This window comes from Vidua macroura, chromosome 19 (assembly GCF_024509145.1).
Source record: "Vidua macroura isolate BioBank_ID:100142 chromosome 19, ASM2450914v1, whole genome shotgun sequence".
Classification (NCBI taxonomy): domain Eukaryota; kingdom Metazoa; phylum Chordata; class Aves; order Passeriformes; family Viduidae; genus Vidua; species Vidua macroura.
This window is the reverse complement of record NC_071589.1, coordinates 9,358,873-9,385,854: the sequence shown is the minus strand read 5'-3', so window position 1 is coordinate 9,385,854 and position 26,982 is coordinate 9,358,873. Positions and strand designations below refer to the sequence as shown.

The 26,982-nt window shown below is 43.0% G+C and overlaps 1 protein-coding gene and 1 long non-coding RNA gene across 4 annotated transcripts in view; one reads left to right on the top strand and one right to left on the bottom strand.

Moving 5' to 3' along the window:
* Window positions 1-26,982, bottom strand: part of RAB11FIP4 (RAB11 family interacting protein 4) — a 111,670-nt gene that overhangs the window by 57,411 nt on the left and 27,277 nt on the right. For 2 of the 3 annotated variants that reach the window (XM_053994365.1, XM_053994366.1), the window contains exons 2-3: window positions 17,927-18,014; window positions 8,484-8,572 (exon numbers count right to left, since the gene is read on the bottom strand). In XM_053994365.1, coding sequence (XP_053850340.1) covers window positions 8,484-8,572; window positions 17,927-18,014 — 177 coding nt within the window. Of the gene's footprint in view, window positions 1-7,753; window positions 7,868-8,483; window positions 8,573-17,926; window positions 18,015-26,982 lie in introns of those variants that run through there. The other variant, XM_053994369.1, reaches the window with a different exon arrangement.
* On the top strand, window positions 7,955-12,514 carry LOC128816614 (uncharacterized). The gene is made up of 2 exons (XR_008439967.1): window positions 7,955-8,060; window positions 12,113-12,514. It is a non-coding gene; the product is annotated as an uncharacterized LOC128816614 (long non-coding RNA).

The following is a 26,982-nucleotide window of genomic DNA, read 5'->3' as shown; positions in this document are numbered from 1 at the left end:
CCAAAACAAGCCTGGGATCAGGGTGCACATCCACCCAAACAGGCTGCTCTGTCTCATGGCCTGCTCCCCAGCTGATGCTGGAGTCAGGTGGGCATTTACAGTAACAGCCTGGGTAAAAAGGTGAGCCAAATAGCAAGTTTGGCAAATTAAATCCTAATTAACATAGCCTCTCAGGGGCCTAATTAATCTTGCCTAGATTTTCGTAAACTCAGAAAATGTAACAATTCACAGTTTCTTTCCTATTTCTCATCTGTAGCTGTTGGAGCAAGGACAGTTTCACTCCACTTTAACCAGCACTGAAACTGGTTTAGGTTCTGCAAGGAAAGAAATGATCTCCCTGTTCCATGGAGCTTAGGATGAACCTCAGCAGCCTCTTGCTGGCACGTAATCACTCAACAGAAGCTGCATTTCTCTGTATCCCCATCCTAGACAGGGCCTCTGTGTCCCTGACTGAAAGAAGGTCAAATAGCCCATATCTCTTCTTAATTTTTAATCGCAATTTCATGCTGTTATTTCAGCTGCTGGAGGCAGTGTAGCACAAATCCCTCAGGAGTAATTCCTAGATACTCTCTTGTAGGCTGGCCTACTTTTTCTTCCTGTTCAGTTACAAATTGCTTCTGTGAGCCCAGATGTGTGACAATGCTGCCTCCACCCAGACAAAGACATTCTACACTGCAGCATGTTAAAAAAAATAAAATAAAAAAACACCTTTTGATTCTTCTCCAGTTTCTAAAAACAGACAGGATAATCAAGATCTCATTTTAGCTCTATCAGCCCAGCTGAGTACTGGTTTAATTTTAAACAGGTCTGTTGCCTCTGATGCAGGACATTGTCATGGTCCCCCTGTGGCACTTCTGTGACACTTTGCTGTGCCAGAGTCCCACAGCAGGACCAGGTCACAGCTGTGCCAGGAGAACCTGTGGGGACACCTGAGAGAGCAGGACAAAGGCCACGAGATTTTGTGGGGACTTTGGATGTGGCAAGAGCTGGGATTGACGTGAGAGACAAAGGACGTGGGAAAGGTGTCCTGGAGCTTTCATAACTGGGAAAAGAATTCGGCAATTTCATGAACTGTCTGGGTCACTTTGGCAATTTATTTATCAATTTGGCAAGAATTTGGCAATTCTTGAGGCTACTGAAATAATGTATTTGAACCCTGAAATATTAGAACAGAGCAACAGCTGTGTGACAGAAATGACTCCTGTAAGATTTCACCTCCAGAAGAATGTTTTTATTTTAGTGGGAAAATTTCTAGCAGTATGTGCAGCTATTGTTTTGAAAAATGACAGAAGCTACCTTCAAAAAACAACACGGCTCTCAGGTTCATCAGAGAAGCTAAAAGGCAGAAAAGAAGCAGTCAGATCCTTTTTGTTTGCTTGTGCAATGAGGGATTTTGCTGGTTTTATCAGCTAGAACATCCCTCTGTGGTTGACTTTCTCTTTACAGTTTCATAGTAACCTGGAATCTTGGTTTTCTCAGCCACCTTTTACACGTTTACATAGAAATTTCTCCTTCTGAAAAAAAACCAACAACCAAACCCACAAACAAAAAAACAAAACAACAAATTTAAACCAATGTTATTTACTAAAAAAAACACCTATATTTCAATTTCATAGCCTTATCACTGTAAATATTCCAAGAAGAAAGACAATTGTGCATTGTCCTATAATCCTCCATAAATGAAGCAGAAATTTCCCCAAGCAGCAAAGAGAAATGATACAAAGTAGAATAAAAAATTAAGAAAAAAAACAAGAAAGAATGAACCAGTGTCAATTTATAAACTGGTAGACAAAGGTTTCCTTGTCATGCAAGTGTCAAGAAAGCCTGTGAATGCTGTGTGCCCTGCCCTCATACACCTACTTTTACAGATATTTTTTAATTTTTTTACAGACCTACTATTACAGATATTTTGGTATTCCCCAAAGGCTGTGTATCAGTCAGGACTTGCTCACCACCCTCTGACCAAGCAGTTGCATTTCTTTCATGGAAACACAGAGCAAGGCGAGTGCTGTCATAATATATCTTTGCTTTTGTTGCTAAGAATGCTGTACTCAGGACACACCACAAATGAAAGTGGACAGATTTTCAGTACATCAAACAAACGGCAAAAGGCACTAAACCAGAAAGCCATACTTACCTGAAGGATTAAATCAATAGGGATGTGACTTCTTCAATAAAAGAGACCAACTTTTAGCTTTCAGTCATTACACAGCTTCTACCTAAAGACGATGCCACAGCCTAAATTGGTTTATCCAAGGATGGGAGGAATATTTTGCCATGGCAACTGACAATTTCATAAAAAAACACCCCCAAAACTGTGTTCTGTCAGAAAATCAGCAGATTAAAAGGTTGAAGATAATGACTCAGAAAGAAAATTCAGGTTGAGACAGAAAATGTCTATTAAATGGTTCTGGCAAAGAGAGGGGTGACAGGCTTCAAAATGGTAAAGCTCTGAATGCTATACAAAACTCTACCTGGGCCACAGAAAAGGAATGCTCAAAAAAAAAAAAAGATATATAGGTAACAATAAGTGCACAAAATTACTTTGCTATGGATGCCTGGAAGCATGCTCCAGTTGGAGCTTCATCTGTGCTGCCGAGTCACAGCTGTGACGTCTGAACCAGGCAGTCACACTTCCCCCTGTCTCAAACCACCCAGCCAAATTTAGCCCTAAGAAACAGTACATTTTAACTCAGACACAACCCTGTGGGGAAGCAAACAATCTTTGGCCCCTTACTGGTTTATGCTTCTATTACAGGAGACCAATGGTTCACCTGCAAGAGCAGGTGCTTAAAATTTAAACCAGCTAACTGGCAGAATTTGTACAAAAACTCTGTCACAAATTCAGCCCAGATGCTGGATTCTCACAGGGCCCTACGTGAATCAACACTTTGCACTGAGATACTCCATTCTGAGGGCTGTGGCTTCTCTGCCAGGTCACCCCCCAGCCCTGCTGGCTTCAGAGTCTGGGGTTGCATTTGGGGTGTTGTGCCAAGACCTGCACAGGAAAAGATTTCTCCAGCCTACAGGCTCTAAGATCTCAGAGTATTTTGTTGACCCAGCCCAGGAGAAAGTAAAAAACTCAGATTTCTCTCTAAAGAAAATCCAAAACACATTTTGAGAATAAGAAGAATTATTTTTGACCAGGCCAGAGTGTATCCTTTCTTTTGAGTTATTTTATGTGTGTTTTATACCACAACTGAGCAAAAATGAGTCAGGGACAAAGTAATTTCCCCTTTAAAAATGTCAGTGTGTGATGTTCCACCAAATCAAAAATGCAAGCTGGTTTTAAAAAAGAAAATAATCTTCAATCTCTTTTATGGCTGTGTTTGGAGGAGTTGGCATTTAATTTGTTGAAAGGTGCCTGCCTTGCCCCAAGTGCAGAACTGCTCATTCTCAGTACAGCAGTTCTTCAGGGCAACATTTCAGAATCAGCTTGAGCAGCCAGAGAGGAGGTTATTTTTATGCAGGTATTTTGACCAAGGACAGTTATTTTTACATGTATGCACAAACCTAAAAAATAAAATTCAGAATATCACCAGGTGAAAGCAGGCAATTTCCATGTAAATGAATTCCAAATGGGGGCACACCATGCTCTTCATTGCTCTTGGTAATTGCTCACTGGGGGTTTCTCAGCAGTTGTAGTTAATGTTGCTTTTTGATGCTCAAAAAAAAAAAATAGGAAAAATGAACTGCTGAGAGTGCTGCCTGTAGAGGTTACAATAAACTTCTCAGTGGTGCAGACAGTGCACACTGCCTGTGTAAAATCCTGCCTAGGAACAGGCACTTATTTTCTCTCTGTAACTGCATGCCTGTACTTTATAAAGCTTTTCTCCCACCGTACCCCTCCAGCAAGGATTCAGACAACAACCTTGGGAACAACCCCAGAGGTTGATCAGGGTCTAAGAAGTGTTTCTACCAATTTCAGCAGGGGCTGGGATCAATCCTGAGGCTGGGCCTCCCAAAAGGCCATCTCTAGAGATGCTGAGCACACATATTTCTCAGGGGATGCAGCAGAAGCTGAGGGGAAGGAGAACCTGGCAGATTTAGGAGCACTAGATCTAAAACAGACTTCTGGATGTAACAGGTCCCATGGTCGAAGCAGGACACAGGAGCCCCCCAGCAGCTTGGCAAGGGGAGCAACTTGCAAACATGCACTGTGTGATCCCAGGGGGGCAGAAACACCCCAGGTCCCAAGCACAGGGAGGGAAATCTTCACACTGAGCATCTACAGGGCTGAAAACACAATGAGAGCCAACAGTGACTGAGAGCGTGTGGGTGGTGGAGAGAACTGGAGGATGATAAGAAACGGGGAAAACGCTTCAGTTTGATGCATTTAATACTGCTTGTCCTTACCATACTGACTGGCTTCTTCTCTTGGCCACTGGTTGAAAAGGTATTTCCACCTTAACCACTCATGTGCTTTTTTTGTTAATATAGGACTGTCTCCACTATTGCTGCCACAGAAAGTGGAAGGAAACATGTATTTCACATTAAGATAGGCAACACCTGTGTTTGATGTTAGAAAAACACTATCAAGAAAAACCTTCTAACAAATGAGGTCAGTTATTCTCTCCAAGAACACTGGCAACTCAATGGTCAAGGTGGAGTCATTGCTTATAAACACAGAATGTATGAGATTAAAATTAAAAATATTCTGGTTACAGGCTCTCCTGCTACCTTCTTCCACAGCCTAGTGAAAAACCCATTTGTATCACAGTGTTTTCACAGTGCAGAAGGTCCCCTCTGCTCTGACACAGGTGTCTGGAGATATCCTCAAGCAGCTAGTGGGGGAAAAAAGTTTTTTCAGAAGCTGGTGAGGGACTCCTAATTGATACTGAAAATATTTTCAAAGCAGCAGATCAGCCAGCAGTCCCAGCTCCATCCCAGAGGCAAACACAATTTATTTGTCATGTTTCAACAATTTTTCTGCTGTTCATACAGTGTAATTAATCACTTGGCAGGCAGGGGAACACACAGAGGACTGAAAAGACAGCTCATTCTTTGATATGCAGCGATCATTCTGTACTTTGGTAAGAGACAGATTCACTCTTATTTACAGATGGGAACAGAAAAAATGGTACGTGGTAACTAAATACAGCAACAATTAATAAGAAACAAACAGCTTTGATTGAAACAAGGACCCTGCTATTATTGTTCCTTACAACATGATCTTCCACTGGGTTTGCACTATGGCTTTTGGCCGTTGATTCCAGATGAAAAGGCAACAACTGACATGTAAAAATAGTCTGTCCCTTCACAAGGAACACTCACAAGTGTCCTGCTAGCTGATAGTGAGAGGCTCTAAGATCTGTCACTCAACCCCCTCTTCTGCCACTTATTGGGGTGATCTAGATTCAGGCTCCCTTCAAATTTGAACAGCCAAAATACACCAGGTGAAGAGCTGACAAAGGAGCTCCCGTTCTGATTCCCATTTCCCTAAACTTAGGTGCTCAGACAGAAGAGCACCTAGACCCACACCACTACTTCTCAGGGCCTGCAATGCAAATCTTGGCCAGAGAGCTGCAGATGCAGCCAGCCTAATTCCCTGCGAGTCCTGTGGCTAATGCTCCCAGCTGGCTGGGTGCCCGGGAAGGCCCAGAGCCAGCCATTTGGAAATACGAGACACAGGCACTCTGCTTTGTTTGAGCTGGCTCAGTCCGGGCCTGGCTTTTCACACACAAACTTCAGCTGTGGACTTTGTGTTGGTTACCATCTCCAAAAGGCTATCCAAGGGCTCTGAAGTGCTACTAGATGCCCGCCACAAAGCAAACTGGACTAGGGAGACTTTTGTCTCCCTTCAAACCAAAGCCAAAACAAGAGTTGAGGCCATAGCAGCAAACATTGGGAAAGGAATTTGGGATTGACAAATTGGCTTTGGCAGATTCTGAGTATTTCTATTACCTCTCTAAAGGCTGTGAGAGACAGAAAGTATACTAATGAACAGCACTTGACTGAAGCAGTGCCTCAAATAGAGCACAATTCAGACTTTAACTTAAATCAACAGAGTCAACTCACAGACGGAGAGAAAAGGTTTATTTGTAGGTCCCAAAGCTGAAGGGCTCTAGAACTGCTATCTCCTAACTGCAATTCCATCCTCCTAAGTTTCTTTGGACCAGCTGTCTCTGGTCCAAAGAGAAGACACACTCTACAGCCTGAATCACTGCTGATGGAAGTCAGTGGGACATCCTGTAGTAACCCCTAAAAGTTTCGTTCTTTATGTTCTGCATATCACAACAGCCTTGAGCTCAAAGGCAGAGCTCTCCATTTGCCTGTGATATCACTCACACAGCCTCTCAATACAGGCCATTAAGAACCTTCCATGGAATGGCCTTTACATTTTGAATTACATACACAATAGGATTTTTTTAACAAACTTTTCAGACATTAAAAGCTTGTCAGCTTTTGCTCTTTGTTTACACTGAAGAAAAACAAAAAGTAAAATCAGACCATTTAAAAAATGTCAAATTAAATACCCCAAGCTCCTGGTATCAGGAGGCTTTATATATCCCTTTAAATTAATTGCACTCGGTTTTAATTAAAGGCTGGAGGCTTGGCAGTTTCTTCTTCTCCATTTGACTCAACATATGCAAACAGCTGGACTAGTTGAGCACTTCACAGTGGCTTCTGCCACTTCATCCCACATCTTAGAATTACCTTTACCTCTTCAGTTTGATGCCTTTGGGCTTCAGAAAGCTACAATACAGGGAGAGGGCCCTTGGGAGGGGAAGGAAAAGTGAAAGCAGAGCAGAGGACAGAGGAAACTTCCCTTCAAGTCCTTCCTTTTGTGGAAGGAAGAATGCAGAGACAGCATAACAATGAACCAGCTCAGTACCTGCTTTTGTGTAAGCACAGCCCCTTGGGTAGAATAAAAAAAGATGCATTCGCTTTTAAAGTTTCTATTTGTACCATCATAACAGTTGTGTCCTTCTGCTGCCTGGGAATTTGAGTGCACCTGAGAATTAGAGAGACATGCAAAGGACGTACTGGGGTAAAAATCAGATTAGACACGCAACTACCATTTGTGCCAATGGGAGCTGCCCATAAACTTGATTATAGCACCAGGAATTCACACTCATTAATGTCTGGGAGATGCAAGGACAGCTTATATGTTTTCCATATGTTCTTCTTTGGGAATGGGGAACAAACGAGGCTATCAAATGAATGATGATAGCCTCAAATCCACAGAATCACCTGACCCTCAGTTCTCCTCTGCTTCATCAGCTAGAAAATTCCAACTTCCTGCCATAGCACAGCATCCTTAAGGTGGGAGCAGAGGCTGTTCACGCCTTTTCCCAGTCTTTAGCTGACATCTAGCGAACAGTTTCCAAACTGCACCTGGAGGATCTGGAGATGGGAGATGGAACCAGCCCCTCTGGAGGGCAGTGGTGCAGAACAGCTGTGGGATAAGCGTGGGATGTACAACAGTGCACACCATTCCCTGTCCCCTCCCCACCACGACAGCTCACCTGGCCTGGGCAGGTGTGGAAGGACCTGGTTCTGCTCCCAGGCTGCACAAATCCTGCACTGGCTCCATGAAAGTGGGCAAACACTGCTGCAGGACTCCACTGCAGTGGTGCCACCCCCTGCAGGGACCATGCAGGGGACTGGTGGCCATCAGGAGTGACCAGCAAGACTTCCAGCACAGCAGCGTCAGATCAGCTCTTTCTGATCAGGGAGGGTCACCTTCTGCCCCCTCCCTCTCCCAGAGGCACAAATCCAGCACTCAAATAGGAAACTCAGCAGCTGTTACCAGGATTAGCAACTGCAATTCCAACCCTCAGGCTCTCCTGGAGGACGGATGGCAGAAGAGTTGCAGTTTGCAGGGTTTTGCAGGTTGTCTTCAAGAGCTCTGTGCAGCACATCTTTGCATGACAGCAGATGTGAAATCTCTAAGGAATACAGACCCAACTGTCACCTGCATTCTACGAGTGCCACAACAGGCCTGACACGTCTGCATAGCAACAGGGGAACATCGACTGTGTGCAGAGCCTGTTTGCATTTTATAGCCTCTATCAGCTACTGCAAACCAAGGAGTTTGGTTTATGGCATCTATTAAGGTAACCAAGCAACAGCATGGTGGTTATCTGTGTCATCAGTTACAAAAAACAGGGGTTTAGAAACAAGCAGAGTGGTGATGGGCACTGAGGTGCAGGAAATGTCTCTATTTTTTGTATGGACAGTGAAACCGTTGTGTGTAACTGCAGCTCACCAGCACACTTAACACATCCTTCCTCAATACATGAGAATTGTCCTCACACTTCACTACCTGTGAAGGTAAAATGCTTTTCCTGTTGATTTCATTATCATTTGCAGTCTGTAACACCACTGACACACAATCCTCCTCTGAATGCACGATGTTAACTGCACCTTTAATCTTTTCATGGGTGGAGGTGATAAAACATTTACAATGATCCAACTACACATCACCCCAGAGGCTTCCTCAGCCCACTAACATGAGCCAGAATTAGTGCTTCTCTTACCTGGTAATAGTAATCAACATATTGTGGCTGGTAGTGCTGGGGCTCAGAGTTTTCAGGAGACAGGACATCTTTTAGTAACTCTTCACAGCCTGGTAAAGAGAAAGAGAGGAAATGGTAAGGCCAAGAGCTTATCTTTCATTACATGGACAATGCAGGAAGAAACACTGGCTTCTAGCCAATCTGTATGCACAAAACCTTGAAAGGCAGCTTTGGAATTTATTTAAATAGGTGTTACACAACTCTGCCTTCAGAGTTCTGCCCAGCCCACATTCAACATGTGGAACTTGAAAAGTGCAATTATCTCAGCATGGATACACTAGCCTGCAATGAAACTGAAAGCTGAACATTGCTTGGCTTGGTAAACTACCCTGTGGGGTACAAACCCATAACCAAACCCAGGCTCTGGAGTCAAACACTGGATTTGCAGGCTTGGCATGAGCTACCAACTACTGCACATCAGTGTCAGAAGAAGCTGCTTCTTATTTTCTCTGGTCAAAATGACAAAGGGGCAATGCCTAAGTGTCACAAACCCCCCTTCAAAAAAAGCTCTCTCACAGAGTGTTTCACAAGCAAATATCTATGCACTGCAACCAGAGATTTGAAGCTTGTGTGTTTGCTTTTGTTAACAACCACATTAAGAGCTGGAAAAATCAATGTTTGTGTTTCCCTTGGTCCTTTCTCTCATCTGAAAACCTGAGACAAATATAGAAACACTGAAATCACCAGATGCCTCGTTCCCTATTAATTACCAGTGACTCCACTTGGAAGGGTGAGCTGCAGAAGGCAGTAATGTCAGGCGAGGTTATTTTAGAGCACCCAGCTCACAGCCTTGGGCCCAGACTGTGTGAAACCTTCTCAGCATGTGTTGTGCACTATCCTACTGGAAGCTGCAATTGCCCAGCAGTCCCTTCCATCCCAGCATTAATGCAATATATTTGGCTGTCACATTACACATGGATACCGCTCCCAAAGCAGGTGAGCCAGAAGAAACAGGGTGATCTGAACAGGTTTATACCATTAGCTGAGCTTCTCACCTGGTTTTACATGAAGGAATAACATCGGTAGGGATGTTATGGTTATGGAGAGGAGTCCCTTGCAAAGGAAAGGAGTTACTTTAGAAACCAGAAAAAATGACCCGATGGAGAAGCCTAATAGGGGGACCACTGTGCTGTCCCTGTCTACCACACACAGGCACATGTCGAGGTAGCACCTGCTGAGTGGAGACATCATTAGACTTCAGAAATGGCACATGGACAAAGGCAGCAAGACTTTTTTCAGCTTCTGCAGCAAAGTGAGAGTCTCAGGTGGTACTGAGCAGATAAATGAGGATAAATGAAGCTGTTAAATACCCACTTTGCTGGAGAAGTTAGTGGGCAAGAATGTATGTTAGGGTCACTTCCCAAAGAGGAGTTTATCTGGGATTAACAATCAAAAATATAATCTACTGGCTGACAGAGGAAAGCTGTTAAACTTGTTTGCCTGGAGAGAACATCTTTCTACATAACTTGCTCTACCTGTAACTGTCACATTTCCCACCGAGCCATAATCCTTTTCTTCCCCTTGGTTTTAGCTTAAAGTGCTCTGTGCTTGCCCTAAGGTTATTTGCTAGTCCTCTCACAGAGGAAAATTCAATTTATTGTTTCTACCTTTTGACATTAACAACTAAAGCTTACTGCTCATCAAACTGCCTTGTGCCAGCACCCACTGTGAGACTCATCACAGGTATGAACTGCTTTGCTAAAAGGTCTCTGGTGAGATGGAGCAACTATTCCTTAAAATTAGTTACCTCCAGCAAGAAAGGAAAATAAATACCAAGTGCTACACAGTAATGGATGCAGAGTAGTGTAACGAACGGGGCATGTTTTCAGTGTTCTAAAATTTCTCAACAACAATAGTTTACACCATAATTTCAGGCTTTACTTTCCTAATGCACTTGTGCTAACAACAGTGCTTCAGTGCTTTCCCAATTTTTTTTTTTTTTTTTAGTGGGGAAAAGTCACAGAAGTTGTGGGTCTTCAAAAAAGGATTTAACTGCCCAAAACAAGGCTCTTAGAAATGTTTCTACCTTGCCTCCTTTCAAAAGGCCAGCCAGACTGGTCTGTTAGAGCTAGAGTCACAAACAGCTCTCAGACCTCCAGGGTCTGAAAAGTAGAGTCTTGTGTGTCCCCTCTTTGCTGTTAATTTCTTATCTAAGATTACTACTGATCACATTCTTTCATTTCCCTTGTCCATTAGGGAGAAGCACTTCACAATAGCTCTTGGCCTGTCATTTATTCAGTAAAAACACTGGGGAGAAAAGCATTGCCTCCTTTGCATTCAACTGACTCAGTGCAGCCCTCACTGCTTCTTCACCAGAGCCACCTGACCCAGGCTTTTACAACCTGATCCAGAACCTGGCCAAGCACCAAACTCATTTCCAGAACATCAGCAGCCGTTTGATCCAATTTGATTACCAAACTGCATAGCTGAAAATGGCAAACAAAGCCAAATCTTGCTTTTATTGTAGTCACAGGCCAAATTTCCATTGGTGCTGGCAGATTCAGGGCATAAGTTCATCTGAGCCAGTCTCGTTCTGCAAAGGTGAGTTTTTAGTGGGGAGATGTCTGGGTGTGCAGCAGGCAGTATCCCCTGTGCACTGCTCTGCAGGCAAGCTGGCATGAGAGCCTGGCTCTCTTCATCCTCCTGGGAAGATCTGCATATCATGATACTCCATTAAAAAGGGAAGGAGAGAAGGAAATACTGAGAGACAGTTTTCCTCTGAGATTACTGAACCACATCACCGCTACCTCGCAGACATCTGAACCTGTTCCAACATCCAGCAAATGAATGAAAAAATATCCACTGGCTTCAAGAATCTAAAGATTGTGCCACTTTTTTTATTCCTGTTAAGAACTCAGTTTTAAGAATAAGTTCTCTGTTCTTCTCTTTCCTGTGAGGACACAAATCAGAATCTCTTCACTCTGGAGGACTGATGCTGGTCTTTTCCTTGGACCACCCCAGTGCCAATACAATCTCACCTTTTGCTCCCCTCATCTAAATGTAATTTGAATTTTTCAGATACTCCAGGAGGGCTACACAATGGTGTAACATAAAGAGAGAACACTGGAGTGTCTCAAATGCTGTGCCATGTGTGCTCTTATTACCCAGGACGTGTTCTTATTAGAACACACCCTGGCTTGCAGCCTGGGAAGCGCTGTGAGCTAAATTAGTGTGTCACAGTCCAGGCAGAAAACAACAACAAATCAAGGTTTACTCTGGCAAATCTCAATATGGAAATAGGAAGGTACTGGACAAAAATTCGTTCTTTGCTAGCAGAGCCACTCCTGAGCAGAACCCTGTGTGCTGAGGTCTGCAGAACTGCCGTGGTGGATATTTCAAGCTGTGCAGCACTGTGCACCTAAGGCTAGAATCTGTCCAAAAATAATCCATTGCAATGAAGCAAAGGAATAATTCCTGGCTACTTTAAGGACCTCTTGCACTAGAGATGTTCTATTATTGCTATAAATTCATTTTCCTGGAAAAGGTAGAACTGAAAGCCACTTACATGGCTGATTAGAGATACTTCATTTGGATGTCTACCTGTATCATAAGATATTAATGTGCTCGATGTTCTCTCTCTTTTGCTGCAGTTGGGAAAATTTCATCTACATTTCTGGGCAGCACTTGGCAAGAAGACCTAGCTGCACTGCAATAACAGTGAGGAAGCAGAGATAGTAAGCCAGGACTAGCTCCAGGTCCTTGTGCACCCATTGCTGCAGCTCCACTGAAGGGTGCCCTTCATGCAGAAACACTGTGAAAGGCTGTGCTCGATGTAAATCACTGTGACGCAGACTGGCAGCAAGCTTGCGTCTGGAGAAAGGACTAAACAATCAGATCACAAAATGAGAGTGGCCAGAAGCTGCTGAATTTTCTTTCCTGGCTAAAGACACCTGATGAGCCAGCACAGAAGCAGCTTCTCTGTCCACTCAAAGAGACTCTTTGAAACATGGATGTGTATGAGTTCTAGTTTAACAAAGCACTGAGTCACTCTAGTCTGGTCTGTCAAAATTATCTGAGTTAAAAATATTTATCCTAATACTACAAATGAAAAAGCAAACTCAATTCATTTGGCCAGAACAGGGTCATCTTCAGTCCTAAGCAAAAAGGATGAAAGTCATTTACAAGTCACTTACAAGGGGAAGATATGAACCTTTTCAATTCACTCAGGTGCTAGCCATGATATCCCTTATGAGATAATTTTACAAATTTACAATCAGTTTTATTTAAAAATGGGTTTTCCACCCTAACAAACATTCAATTTGCAAACAGACATTCTGGCCACAAATGAACTCAATTTTAGCAAAGCTGTTTCCTGCAAATGCTCCAAGAAGGAGATTTAACCCATAACACATCAGACAATCTTCACAGGCAATTAAGCAGTTTTAATGCTATAGGAAATCAAATCTGGTTACCTAATTGAATCTAGTTGGTTTTTGGCATTTCTCCTAACAGCAAGAGCTTTTTACCTTATCTGCCCTTGGATTTTAGTGGTATATTAGACTCATTTATGGTTTCAGGGTATATTTAGTGAAATTTAGTTAAGTCTTAGAAAACTCTCAAGTACTTTCAGAAGTAGCAAATTTCAGTTCATTGAGCAGCTATAGGTAATTAATTCCAGGAGAGCTCAAGTCTGCACATTCAGTGATAGTCCTTGTCCCTGGAGCCATACCAAGCACCACCCCTGTCAGTTAAGTTATTCTTACCAGAATGGATAGATCCATCAGATCATCTCCAGTTACAGCCTCATTGAAGCCTGAGATCTGTAGCTACGAACCTAAAAGGGTTCATGTAGACTTTGGGGTTTTCTGATGTGCTTTACTGAAATTCCCATGCTGGTGCAGCTGTCCTGGTCCTAGATATTATAGGCAAATAAACTCCCTTTTACATGACTGCAACATGCCTATCTCTTAGTCCATGCTGGATCTTCAGGGCACAGCTGGTAAAACTCTTTTCTCAGCTATGGGACTGCAAATTAGATTTTATAATTAGTTGAAGGAGATGGCCAAAACTTGGCACTGGTTTTGTGAGAAATATGTTTGCTTGGAGTATCTGAATAAAACTATAAAAGCTATTAAGAAAAAAAAACCTCCAGTGAAACAGAAGGCCAGAAATACTCTGCTTTAGAAAATGTTGTTTTGAAAAAACACCATCAAATTTCATTATTTCACAGTCCAAATAACCTGTCACAGTCTTTGAAACTTTAGGTACATTTGTATTCTTGGAATTTTCATTAAAAAGTGCTAGGAACTCACAGGGAAACAAATCTACTTTTTAACTTTTAGGTGCTTATATATAGCCTACTTCTAGAAGCTTTCCAACCAGCTACAGTAATTAGATGCATCAGGATCTAGGGAAGCAGAGAGATGGATTTTTGAAGGCACATAATGGTCTGTGTTACTATTTTGAAGATTCAAAGGTTGCTATTGCTGCAGGTGGGGAAGTGTATAAATTCACAGCTGTGCTTCTTCCACACTGTTAATGAATATGAAGGAGCTCCTACAACTCTCCATTTTCAAATTCCATAACCAAGCATAACTAAAATGTCCTTAAACTTCTACAAGATGAGGGAAAGAATCCCTTGCTCCAGGAGAACAACAGGCTGTATTATTTCATCTGAAAAAACTGATTCTGCTAAAGTACACAGATTCATAAATGCAGAAATACTCTGTGCTGACGTGGCTCAGTCTCTCCTGTTATAAAAGCCATGACCCTCCAAACACTACACAGAAGTCAGCACTGTTTTCATGGCTGAAATAAGCTATAAAGTCAGAATATATCTGCCTTTGTGTTTTCATTCTGTATTAATCTGTGTTCATACAGTACCCTCTTATCACTGTGAACTGTAACACCGAGGGCAGTAGGGGGAGCTCCCCATTTATTTGTCAGGGTTTGGGTAATTTTCAGCAGAATATCAAAGTAAAGAGGCTATTGGAAAGACAATAGAAATCTTAGAATACAAGGAACAGGTCAGACTCAATTAGAGCCTGGTTCTGCAAACATATCTGACTGTGGAACACACCAGCCTGCAGAGCACAGGGAATTAACAGCTCCACTCAAGCCTTTAAGTATTACAAGTGGCAGAAAATATTTACTGGATCAGTACTTTATAAATTCAGAACAGCAAAAACAGTCATTGGCTCTTGTGAGCAAACAGTAATGGTTCCCATGCTGACCCTGCTGAAATTAATGGGAATTCAGCCTTTGAGTGATATTCTGGCTGCTCTCAGTGTCTCTGAGCAGTGCCACAAAGCACTTAGGTAAGAGGCTACAGGTGTTATTTCATGGCAATTGCTCTACAGGCAGATTGTTATTAAAACCCTGCAGGCAGCAGATAGAGAGGGCAGCTTGAGCCCAAGTAAATCCTTCATACTCTGGCATTCCAATAAAATTGCTGCAAAGCTTTAAATTTGATGGCAACCCTATCCCTGGCTCTGGCAAAGCCTAATTGCATGGGGAAAGCAGCCTGGACAGCAGGGACTCAGCACAGATGCAAAAGTAAAGTCCTTTAATCCACAAAAGACCAGCAAAAGAAGCAAAGCTTTCCATAAATAGCAAGCACCATACCAGTATTCTGTCCAGTATTCTACCCCAGAGACACAATGGGAAGGGGCTCCTTCAACACCTTCTGCCCTCTAGCATTATTTACCCCCACTTGAACAAACCTTCTCCACCACTTCCCAAGGTCTTACTGTCAGTGAGACTGCTCATCTTTACCCATAGCTCCTGCTACTCTGCAGCTGAAGGTAACTGACTGTTTTCCACCTGACAGTCCTAGCAGCTGCTGCAGAGGTACATGACCCATATGTCATGAGGTTTATGCAGCTCCAGGAGGAAACAAGGCTTCATGTCCATTTGTAGAGGAACACAACACTTCTCATGTGTACCATACAAGAGTAAACAATGCCCTGGTTTATGGAGAAGAGAGGCCAAGCTGCAGATTTTAGATCCAGGGGTAGGAGTTTCTCTATCAACCATTTACAGAGCATTAAACACTTAGATGTTTGGGATTTTTTCAAGTTCCAGTATTTAGCTTTTCACAGAAATCCAACTCTGGATATGCTCAAACCAACATCATCAGAGGTCAACTCTGATTTGAATCTGTTGCTCTTAGATGTCTCAAACCTCATGATTTAAATAAATTCAAGGCACTGAACCACCAAAAAAACCTTGACACTGTATCACCTCTGTGCAGCAAACAATTTTGTCACCATACTATAAAGGCAAGCATCTTCAAGACAAATTAATTTAAAATCTCATAAATAAGAAATATAGTAAGGCATTAGGATTGTAAAGCTTGAATTTAAACATTTGGCTTCCATTGCTAAGAATAGCATAACTTCATACTCTGTTACTGAAAACCCCAGTGGATTTATAGTGGCATCTCATTTTGCTCTATTAATCTGACTGCCCCAAGCAATTGTAATAGGCTGAGATGTCAAAGAATCATATTTACAATCTGTTGCTGCCAAGACAAATTGCTTTTGTTTGATAATAAGCCTGCTACTTCCCTTGGGATGTGGCTGCACTAAAACAACATGGTGGAGGCTTTCCATTCTGAAAGACAGACATGCTCTTTCTGAACTTTAACATAACCAATTTAATTTTTAAGGGAAATATGGCAGATAGCCAAAGATAAATAAAATTTCCATGCTGTGAAGTGAACAATAGAAGCAGTTTTTCCAAAGAGATGCTGTGAAAACATGCAGCACCGTGTCTTATCAGAAATAAATACAGCTGCTGCTGCTTCGATGATAAAGACTTAGCACTGAGTCGGTGTAAGTGTTGAAATGCTAATAATGTGCTAAGGAGCTCTAGGTGATGCTGCAGAACCGGGTGATTTCTCTGCAGCTGTTCACAGATACATCCTAACAACCACCACACAAACGATTTGGACCCTACATGCTCCACACCTGGGCTTTAAGCTATTCATAAACTTGGAGTGCAAGGTACACCAGTTTGATCTGGTCACATCTTTGCAGGATTAAATCCTAGGATATGAACAAAAGAATTAATTCCCACAAGGTGAGCAAGGATGAAAACCCCCAAGGCCTCATGATTCTGATAACTCAATGCGCTCACGCTGTCCCCACAGTAAAGGAGATGCAGCTGCCCACTCCATCACTGAGGGTACACGGACAAGGGCACAATTACCACAAAAGAGATGTTCTGAGTCATTTCTATCCCTTCCTGGTCATATTTTGTGCATTTGTGCAATCTTTAGACTGTGAATTACAGAAGACACCAGATGATTTACAGAGCTTGTGTCTTACTTAAACTAGAGCTCAGTTTGCTACAGCATTTTCTGCTGAAGGAAAACCCCAAGCAGTGACTTTAGGGTCTGTGCACAAATGTAATAACTTTCCTCCTGGGCTTTCTCTTGCCTTCTCTTCAAAAGTATCAGTGTCACCTTGGACGGTGTCTCCAAGAACATTGATGAGAGCTGCTTCTCACTGTAATTTTACCTAATTATACTCTGTCTTTGGCTGCCATAAACTTTAATTAAAAGTACTGTGGTTTTATGTTTTTGCATCGTTATAGCTTCATAATAATCTCATCATAGCAGACTCTCCAGAAGCTTCTCCTGGAACCACACCATGATCACTGTGACATTCACCCTGTCCCTGAAGTGAAGCCTCTGGGCTATGACATCACTCCAACACTTTAGAAAGGACACACCACATGTCCAGAAAAGATTGATTATTTCACTATGGGAAGTTAGAAAAGCAATCAGCAGCAAATCAGCTGAAGTTCCTCCCCACTGTTTTTTTGTTGCCTTTAGGCTAAGCTCAAAAGCATAACCATGTCTGTGTCTTCTGCCAAGGACTGTTTCCTTGGAAAGGAGGTGGTTGGATCCACCTGATCTTAATCTTCCGGGTTTGCACTGCCAACCTGTAATTAAATTATTTCCTTCCAATACATGACCCTGCGTTCCCTAACAACATGAATTAATTATACCTTGCAGATACCTCAAGAGGAATATAATAGTCGTAAATTTCCTACTAGAGAACCGAAAGCCCAAGGGCTCCCTAACTCCCTGAGGTAAATCAGTGGCAGAACAAGATCAGAATCTGGAAGTATCAAACCTGGGCCCTGCCTGTTAACCACAAAGCTACTCTTCATTCTGCTGTATTTGTTTTTAAACCACAACACATTTATTCTGACAAAAAAAAAGCAGTAAACCAATGCCCAAGCACCTATGGGTGCAGGAACTCTAGCATTGCTCACCATTAATACACAAGATGCACAAAATGGAAAAATATCCTGGCTCTGCTCCCAGAGCTGCTCTACTGTCACTACAAATAACCACAGTTAAAAGAGAGGATGTCTTTGATCATTACATTTTCTGCAACCACAGAAACATTAGTGGAACTGAACTGGATTATTTTTCAGAAATATGCACATACCTTTGATAGCAAAAACTCCGTGACAGAAATCCTTAAAATTGATTCTTCCCAAATCATTCGGGTCCAAGTACTTTGCCAGTTTTTCCACCTAAAATAAAAGATGATAAAATATGTGTTGAGCTTGGTGTATCATCTGTTGCACTGACACAGTCTGTATCTTCTACAGAAGACTGCAAGTTGAAAAATACTCACACTGATCACTTGAACCAGACAATAAATGGTTCTGCAAGGAGAAATCATGTCTTGTATGACCTTGGTGCTGACTAAGGCATGTGCTCTGACCAAAACTTCTTCAGCTGGGACTCATCAATCCTGTCCTATGGGGATCTCAAGAGCTTAATAAGGGCTGAATCTGTGAATTATCCTCTCACCATAGAGCAGGGTGCTAACAGAATCTCCTTCTCTGGGAGCTCTTGCCATGCATTCAGCTCAGGGGAACTTAAAACCTTAGTGGTTCGGCACCCCTCTTATCACAAGTTCTCAGAGAAGGAGAAAGAACAGACAAAGGGGCACAGTCTATAGCAGTCTCATTCCCTGAATAATCTAGATTATAGGAGAGAAAAATCCACTGGGCACTTGGAATGAAACCAAACTTCCTTGACACAGCAGAGAATATAATTTTTGTATAGGAAAATTAACAGTAGAAAATATATTCATGTGATGAGAGAATGGTTGTGTCCAGTACACTGTGCAAACAAGCAATGTACTTACTCCTTACAATCTCAGCTTCACAGTTTAGCCTTTCTGATCATTATTCACCAATAGAATGAGATTATACTGAATTTAAACACAGCCACCAAATTAGCACTTGCCCCAAAAATGGTCTGGCAAATTTTTCAGGAGGGTTTTGGGATAGAGGAAGAAAAGCAGCCTAGACTGGAGAGGCTCTTGTGCTGTCTAGAAAAAAAAGGAAAGGAGGAACAAATAGCTGAAGAAAAATAAAGCAGACCAGTCCAGGGAGGTGCACACCTGGACCCACAGCTGGCTCTGATCCACTCTGCTGGAGCTTGTGTACATCTGCTTGTGTGCCAGTGCCTTTCCCTGTAGCACCTTGCAGGGACCCTCACTGTAAGAGCTCACAGCCAGCTCCACACACCCCTGCCCTTGGCCTGGGCCCTCCAGCCAGCCAGGAGTTTGAACAAGCTGAGAGCAGGAACAGCAGGCGTGGAAGAGGCTACAGAATCCTGCTGCAGCACAATGTGTATGAGCTCAGATATGTCAGTCTGAGCAGCAACAAAAGCCCAGCTGCAAAGACGCAGCAAATGAATCCAGATGACCTAGTTTCTCAATTTTCTGGTGTGGTTTTTTTCCCACATACTAGCAAAACCCCAGCAGTTTCCCAAAGCCCTGCAGATAATGCACTAATGTGTGCGCATGACACTTCTTACAGGCACTTCTCAGTGCCCATAAATTCCCTCTGTACCAATAACTGCCATGATAAGCCACAGGGCTCATTTAGAACATGCAAATCTGGATGAAAAAATGGAAAAAAAAATTACTCATATGCAAAATTCTATATTGAATGAGAAAGGCATAACTTGATCCTTAAATTGAATCCTTTCCCCTCTCATTTTCTTAGGGAAAATAAAAAATCAGTTTGTATATGCAGGGCAAATAAGGAGCTATATGATGAGTTCAGAGCCCATGACAAGTTAGGTATTTCCTTAAAACTTTCATATCGCAGAAGGCTTCCACAGCTCCAGTCCTGCCAACCGGGCAGCAGAGTCCAGATGTCAACTACGGTGTGACTCATTATCAAATTTCCACCCTGGTATCACAAGGAATTACTGTAACCCCACTAATTTAGAGCACCAGAACACACATCTTGTTTCCAAAAAAAAAAGCTGCTTCACCAGAAATCACAGTGTATGGTTAATGCACTCCACACTAGCTGAAAATCCTGACTGAAACCAATTAAGTAGAGACATGCTTGATACGGAAAATCCGGGTCGGTGTTATCTCTGTCACCTTCACAAACAACAATTGTGTTTTAAATTTTAATGCACAGATCCCTGCAGCCAGCTGGGAAGCCTCTACTCTATTTAATATCGTGCTATAACATAGTGGTGTCATTGGGTGTTCCCAGTGAATCTGGCACTTTATTTCCCAGAGTTGATCCAATGATTTTTGTTTACCAGCTGCTCAAGTGTAATTTAAAATTACACTTTTAAAATCAAATTACATGAGATGTTATGTGCCTGGGAGTGTGTATTATGGAGGAAGAGAGGATATGTTCACATTTAGGTCTAAGCAATATCTTAAGAATAAATGAAATTACCACCTGAGCAAAGTGCTTCAGTGTCCAGCTTCCCCTAAATCTAATTTGCAGGTTTTCAGTTGCGTATTACAATGCAAATAATTGACATCAATGCAGGAGACAATGAAGAATTTACAGAACAGCCTGATGGAATTAATGCCAGTAGTGCTCATGTCTTCAGCCAGGAATAAACACAGCTCCTATTGCAGGTCAGGGGATAAAAGGATTTTGATCACCGATAGCTTTCTGGAATAAGGCAAGAAGCTCTTCCTAGTTAATTCCAGACTGAAGGCATTGCTTTAAATGAAATTTCAATCTGTGGACAAATAAACTGCAGATACCCCTAAATCTTCTCTGGTGTCCACACTGCATAAACCACCCTTCTGCTTCACTTTGTAAAGAAATAAAGTCCTCTCCTCCTCCTTCTCAGAAAGGGTTGGCTCCTCACAATGAATCAAAAGTTGTTTTATTTATTCATTACCTTGGGAAACTTGTGGATTTGTCAGCCTACCTGGCAGGCTGGGTGACAGTGAAGCCTTTTTTGCAATCAACAACCCCCTGGGACTGGGGGAGTCTACGGCCTCTGCCAGGGAATGAGGGACAGCAGTTCTGTCCTTGATAAGGGAACAGACAACGGTCTGTGCTGGGCCCAGCAGAGCCCAGGTCTGCACACGTGGGACACACAGGATGTGCCAGTCCTGGGCACACTCAGACTCCTGGGCCCCACATCTCTGGGCTGTGATGGGCTCTGCTGATCCCCTGGCAAGAGACACAGGACCACAAAACCAACTGCTACCAAAATACAGTGTAAAATGAGTGTGTGATTGTTGTGATACCTACAGGCAGCACAGGGAGCACAGTGTGCTCCAGAGTTAAACATCAGAAGTCATCACAATGAGTAGGGGCAGTGTTTTGCGCTGGGGACAGACACACTCTGCACAGAACAGTCCCTCACCAGGTGGGCTAGACAGCACAAACAAGGATTGCAAAGTAGTTCTTCACTGTAGGAAGTGAACAAGTGCAGAAAAAAATGAGCTGCAGGCTCAACAATCCAGCTAGTTCTTTTGGCAGCTGCAAGGGTGTCTCTAATGAACTCTTCAGCAGATGTCCAATAGTCAGGGAGAAGACATAAATCTGAGAGAGAAGTAAAACATTTTTCTTTGGGAAACAACTGGAGAAAACCAAACCTCTGTCCCTATTGTCTAACTCGCCTGGATGAATGGAAGATTACCATTCAATGCAAACATGTTTCTGCATTGTAATAACTGCTCACTTCAGGTGTTGCCTCCTGTCCCTTGGGTTTCCCAGCCATCCTGACTGCCCTGCACAGGGGTGTTTGCCCCATGCTGCTTTTTGACACATAAGAGGCTGGGAACACTTGAAAAAGCAGAATGGAAAGGATGTTTGTAGAAGACGGAGTGGAGGAAGGGGAGAAAAGAGGACAAATCACTGACAGACCTCAGAAGAGATTTATTGAAACTGATGTTTTCTTGCAATGAGTTCAATACAGGGGCACCTGTACTGAATAGCCAAGGAACCCTCTCCAGACCCCTGGCCAGCTCTTGTACTGAAGCTGCCAAGACAACATCAGTACTTTTTCCAGCAAAGATTTTCTGACTGGAACTGAATCCTGCTTCCATTTACAGACAAGAAGAAACTCAGACCTCTATTGACCTCACTTTATTTTCTTCAAAAAGGAAGAGATTTTGTTAACACAAAATACATTTGTAAAATTTAGAAGTAATTGAGTTCAGAGGGACTCCACACTGGCTCTGTCCACTGAAATCTTGCAGCAGGATCCAAATCACAGCCAGAAGATGCCATTTGAAATATACAACTTGTCTCAGTAATTTGCCTTCATACTGCAGCAGTCTGTGAGCACGTCTCACCCTGAAGTGCGAGCAGGGAGCACCTGGGAGCTGTGACAAAGGCAACACAAGCACTTGCAGGAAAAGGTCAGGCTGTGCTGTGGCAGCGACATTTGGGCAGGATCTCCTGAGGCAGAAGCATTTGTGAGAAACCTCAAAAAAACAGCAAAAGGAGATTAAACATGTAAATGCTGCAGGGTGGAATTAGAGAGCTTCCCACATGATTTATAAAAGGAGCAGCAGAACTGCACTTGCCCTGGTTTCAACAGACTGGCCTTTCCCACATTTGGAAAGGGTGTAAGTTTACATCTGGACAGTTGGAAATGCTGCTCTGGCTGCAGGGATGGGCAGTGAGACCACCACGTGTGTGAGAGACACCCCTGTGCTTTTCACCAGCCCCTGGGTTCAGGTGTTCTTGGCACTGGTGTGGTCCCAGATGTCGGAGCTCTTCAGTCAGAAGGGCTGTCTTTTGATGAGCTGGGATTTATAAATGGAGGGGAAGAAGTGAGATTTCTCTATGATATTGTGGCATTTCAGGAAAGCAACACAAGAAGAGGGAAATTATTTTACATTGCATTAGACAAACTAGCAGTCACACAGTTGTGGTACCCACTGTCATATGAGATGCTGAAAACACAGACATGTTGCAGAGAATTGACATACAATTAAAACACCTTATGCAACCAAAAAAAGAAGAGTTTTCTTCTGTTTAATTTGGCAAAAGGGTGATCAAGTGATGATTTGTTACTAGGTATAAAGACTTCCGCAAGCAGGGAACTACAGGTTCAAAAAGATCATAGCAGAGGAAAGACATAAAGAACCATTATCTGCAAAATAAAACTGAACAGACTCCAATTAAAGGCAAAGCACAATTGTTTTATCAGCACAATTGTTGGCCCACCAGAAATATAAATCAGGAAGGGTCTGGAACTATAAAAAGCAACTGGAGTCCCTCATCTAAGGCCTTTTGAGAAGGTGAGACACACCTAGAAGATTTACCTTGGCTAGAATAAATGAGTTGCAATCTGAGCTGTCACCGTTTCAGGATGTCACATGAGATGACCTGATGCTCTCCCTGAAACCGACCCTACAGCACACAGGACCATGTTCCCAGTCACACATGTAAGGAGTGGAAGGCCAGCATTTCAGTCGAGTCCAACAAACTGCCTGCCCACCCAGTCCTGGCAGACTGTGCATCGTAAATAATTCATAGCACTGCAAAACAGCATCATGAATTTCCAACAGCTGCTGTCTGATCCCAAAGCATGCAGGGACGTACATCATTGCTGGAAACAATGGCTTTGAATTTGCTTTGAATTTTGATTTCAAGCATCACTCATTGCCCCTTTATCTGCAGGCTTCAAGCCTGAAAGTTGGTTTCTCTGTGAGCTCTCTGTAAACAGAAAGGATTGTTTCAGTTTCTGCTTTAACTGTGCACATCCAATTTACCAGCTAGAAGGCAGATCTTGGGATTGTGTCCTAAATGACATAAGCAAATTTGTTGAGTAATCTTGGCCTAAACTTTGAGCAAATTCCTAAATCTGTCAAATCCATCATTTACTAATGGCTGCAATGCAAAAAGTCTAATCAAATTCAAGGGAGTCCATTCACTTGTCTTCCCTGGGTTTAGCACCAACATATGGAATTGCATCTTCTTCCAAATACGACCTGAGTCCATGGGGCCTTGGTCCAAGGGAAGAAAAATATCCATCAGTTATCCAGGTGCCGAAAACATCCACCATGTGGAGGATATGAAATGTATCAGTGAATCACAAAGGCACAGAAAGAAAGAGGTGGCTCCAGAAGCACTGCAGGTGGCTGAGTGCACTCAGAGGCAAAAGGAATCTTTCAGGGCTGATGTGTTGTTAATGCTCTGTGCAAGCACCACCGGGGCTCAGGTGGGCGACAGATGCTGAGCGCAGCTGAGCTGCTGAGACGGAGTGGCGAGCACTGCGGACCTGCAGCACACACGGCAGGGCAGCTGCTGCCCTTCCCCGAGGCAGGGGCACACAGCTCCAACCCGCTGAGCTGGGCTGGGAGCGCTGCACAGAGGAACAAGGAGCAGAGCAGGGCAGGAACTGCCTGTCTCAGCTTCTGGAGGGAGGAGGGCAGGAGCTGTAGGATGCATTTCATGGCCCCCAGGGCAGGAGGGTTTCTCTTGACTGGGAGATGCCTGCTGCAGGGGAAGGACATCCAGTGGCCATGGGGCTGTGGCATGGGGGGCAGAGCAGCAAGTCTTCCAGTAGTGTGATGTTACCAGCAAATTATTTCATCTGCCTTGGCTTCCCCTTCTTAAAAATGGTGATGGCAATACTGACCCCACACTCAGAGTGCACTGTAAAGGCAGTGATGCTGCAGACAGCAATGGGACCTGCCTGGAGCTGGTCTATGCTGTAGCTTGCTGGGTTTCTTACCCTGTTTCACTTGCTCACGGGTTGGTGTCTGTCATCTCTGAATACATCTGCTCGACTGGACAATGGAACACCAGGCACACTGATGATCTGACACAATACACAGGTATTTCTAAACTGTGCTCTGCTGCAATGAAATCTGCCCCACTGGGCAGACCCTTGTCATCATCTTGTTTTCAGCATTTTGTTATGTTAATAGCATTTTATTATCTTCTGATGGTAAAAGACTGAGCCACACAGTACTGCTGAGAGAACACATTAGGAATGGACTTGTTCAAAACATTCTAATATGCAAATGAGTTATTAACATAATACTCCATGAACATCAATAAATGTTTGTGTATAACAGAAATACAGGCAGTGTTAGGATTGCTATGATTTTGCATTGATGCTATGATTTCTGCTCCACATTGAGAAATCACTTGCAGTCTTTAATATACGATGACAAAAACCTAATTTGGGATAACAACAAATACAATTCCTACCCCAATTTTCTAGGTATGATCCTTACAGTTAGAATGTCTAACCATAGCTGATATCCAAAAGTCATTACTCTTAAGGAACCCCTTCTCTCACACCATATACCTTCCTGGTTAACCTCTCTACTTACACAACAAAACGTTTTACAACCACAAAGAATCACCAATAAAGTTCGAAACAGAGTGCATGAGAATAGCTCTCAATCTGACCTGACTTGAGAAATTATCATTGCCTGGAATTAAGAATTCCTCAGAGTACACATCCCAAACAGACAGTTCAAAGCTACAAAAACTACCTTCCCCCATTTTATTTTCAAGCCAGAAACCAGTAAAATCCTGGTAAGCTTTTCCTCTGCCAATCTACACCTTTGGATGTATCTATTGTTTAAACACACAACAGCACTATAAGAGTAATTCACATTTATTTTGTCCCTCTTAATGCAGTGTAGCAGCTGACAATGAGCAAGTGCCAGAATCATAAGACCAACCTCTCTCTCCAGTCTCCCCCACGATCTGTGGATATGTGAGAACTGAGAACCTTTCATTTAGTTATTTAAACAGCTGATTTCAACAGGATTCAATTTCCCTCCTTCCCTCTGATGCTATGTTGCAAAACAAGACATTTGGCTGGGCCCACCAATCTTACAACAGTCTATGGGGAATCCCACACAGTCTGGAATACCATGGGAACAGAGAGCAAGGCTAAAAATATGCCAAGCCATCTGTTCACTCTACAGTGATTTTTTGTGTTGTTCTGCAAATAAAGGGTTAATGTGTTGAACTGTTTTCCTAAAACCACTGATTCACTCGCTTGCTAAAATAAGCAGGGCTGCATTAACACCTTCTCCTCCGTAGCTATCAGAATTGAAGCCAAGGCTGCCTGGGAAAACAAGGCCCTTAGCAAAAGCTGTGACGAGCTGAAATGAGGCACAGCCCATTATCGTCCCCATTAGCATAACTCAAATACAGCAGAAAATAGTCAGATCACAAGAGACACAGGAGGCAATTGGTCATGTGGGTGCAGCATGTTTTCCTTTAAACAAGGAGCAGGAAAATGTTTGCATATCATCAGGCTTATCTGCAAGTGCTGCGGCATGGATTGATTTTCAGTGAAAATAGTCTACCTCTCTGCAGCTTGTGGTGTGTGTGATCGTTCTCATCAGTACAAAAAGGGAACTTACACAGAATGATGTTTTTCATTACTTTCAGTTGCGAGACATCAACCAAAGAGGATCTACTCTCAGAATAATTATCATGTTGTACTAAAACTGGGGAGAGAGGTGGGGCCCATAGTGCCAGAAAACACTTTCTTGGTGCCTTCCTTGCTGACACGTTTGCATTTTAATTGAGGTATTATGGTTTGCAAAGAACAAATGAAATACCAAAGGCCAGCAGGAAGGAGCTGGAGAGGGTGGGGAGAGAAGAGCAAGTCAGGTAGGTGGGTTACAGGGAGCAGCTCAGACATCAGGGGCTCTCCAGGGATACACCAGTGAAAACACAGCACTCAGAGCCAAACAGGAGCTTCAGAAAATTCACCAAACCAGAGCTAAAAGCCAGTGCTGAAATCCAGGCAGTGGCTGCAGACTGCATGGCTGACACAAAATCAGAACAAGGCACTTTTGTGCCAGCCATGCGATGGCACTTCACTTGCTCATCTCTGATTCACAGGTCAAGAACACGGCTAAGTGCAATAGCACTCACAAGACATTGTATCACCCAGTTTTGTCAGCAAATCTCACAAGGCTGGATTTCTAGCCTCAAAGCTACAAGGCAAGTGTTACACTTCAGACAGCCACTTCTCTTGACTGTGTGCTTTATTGTTATATTCTCTTTTTAACGCACAAAGCTAAACCAGCAATATGCAACCAGCACGCAGTGCTATGCTTCACACACATATACTTTCAGAAAGAATTTAGATTTTAGTCTGAGGGCCAGCCAGAGGTCTGCCCAGAGCAGCATAATCTGGGCATCCTCAGGTCTCTCAGCCTGGTCTCCTGAAATCAGTTTTGAACTGTTTAAAGGGACTGGCTTTTGGCATGCT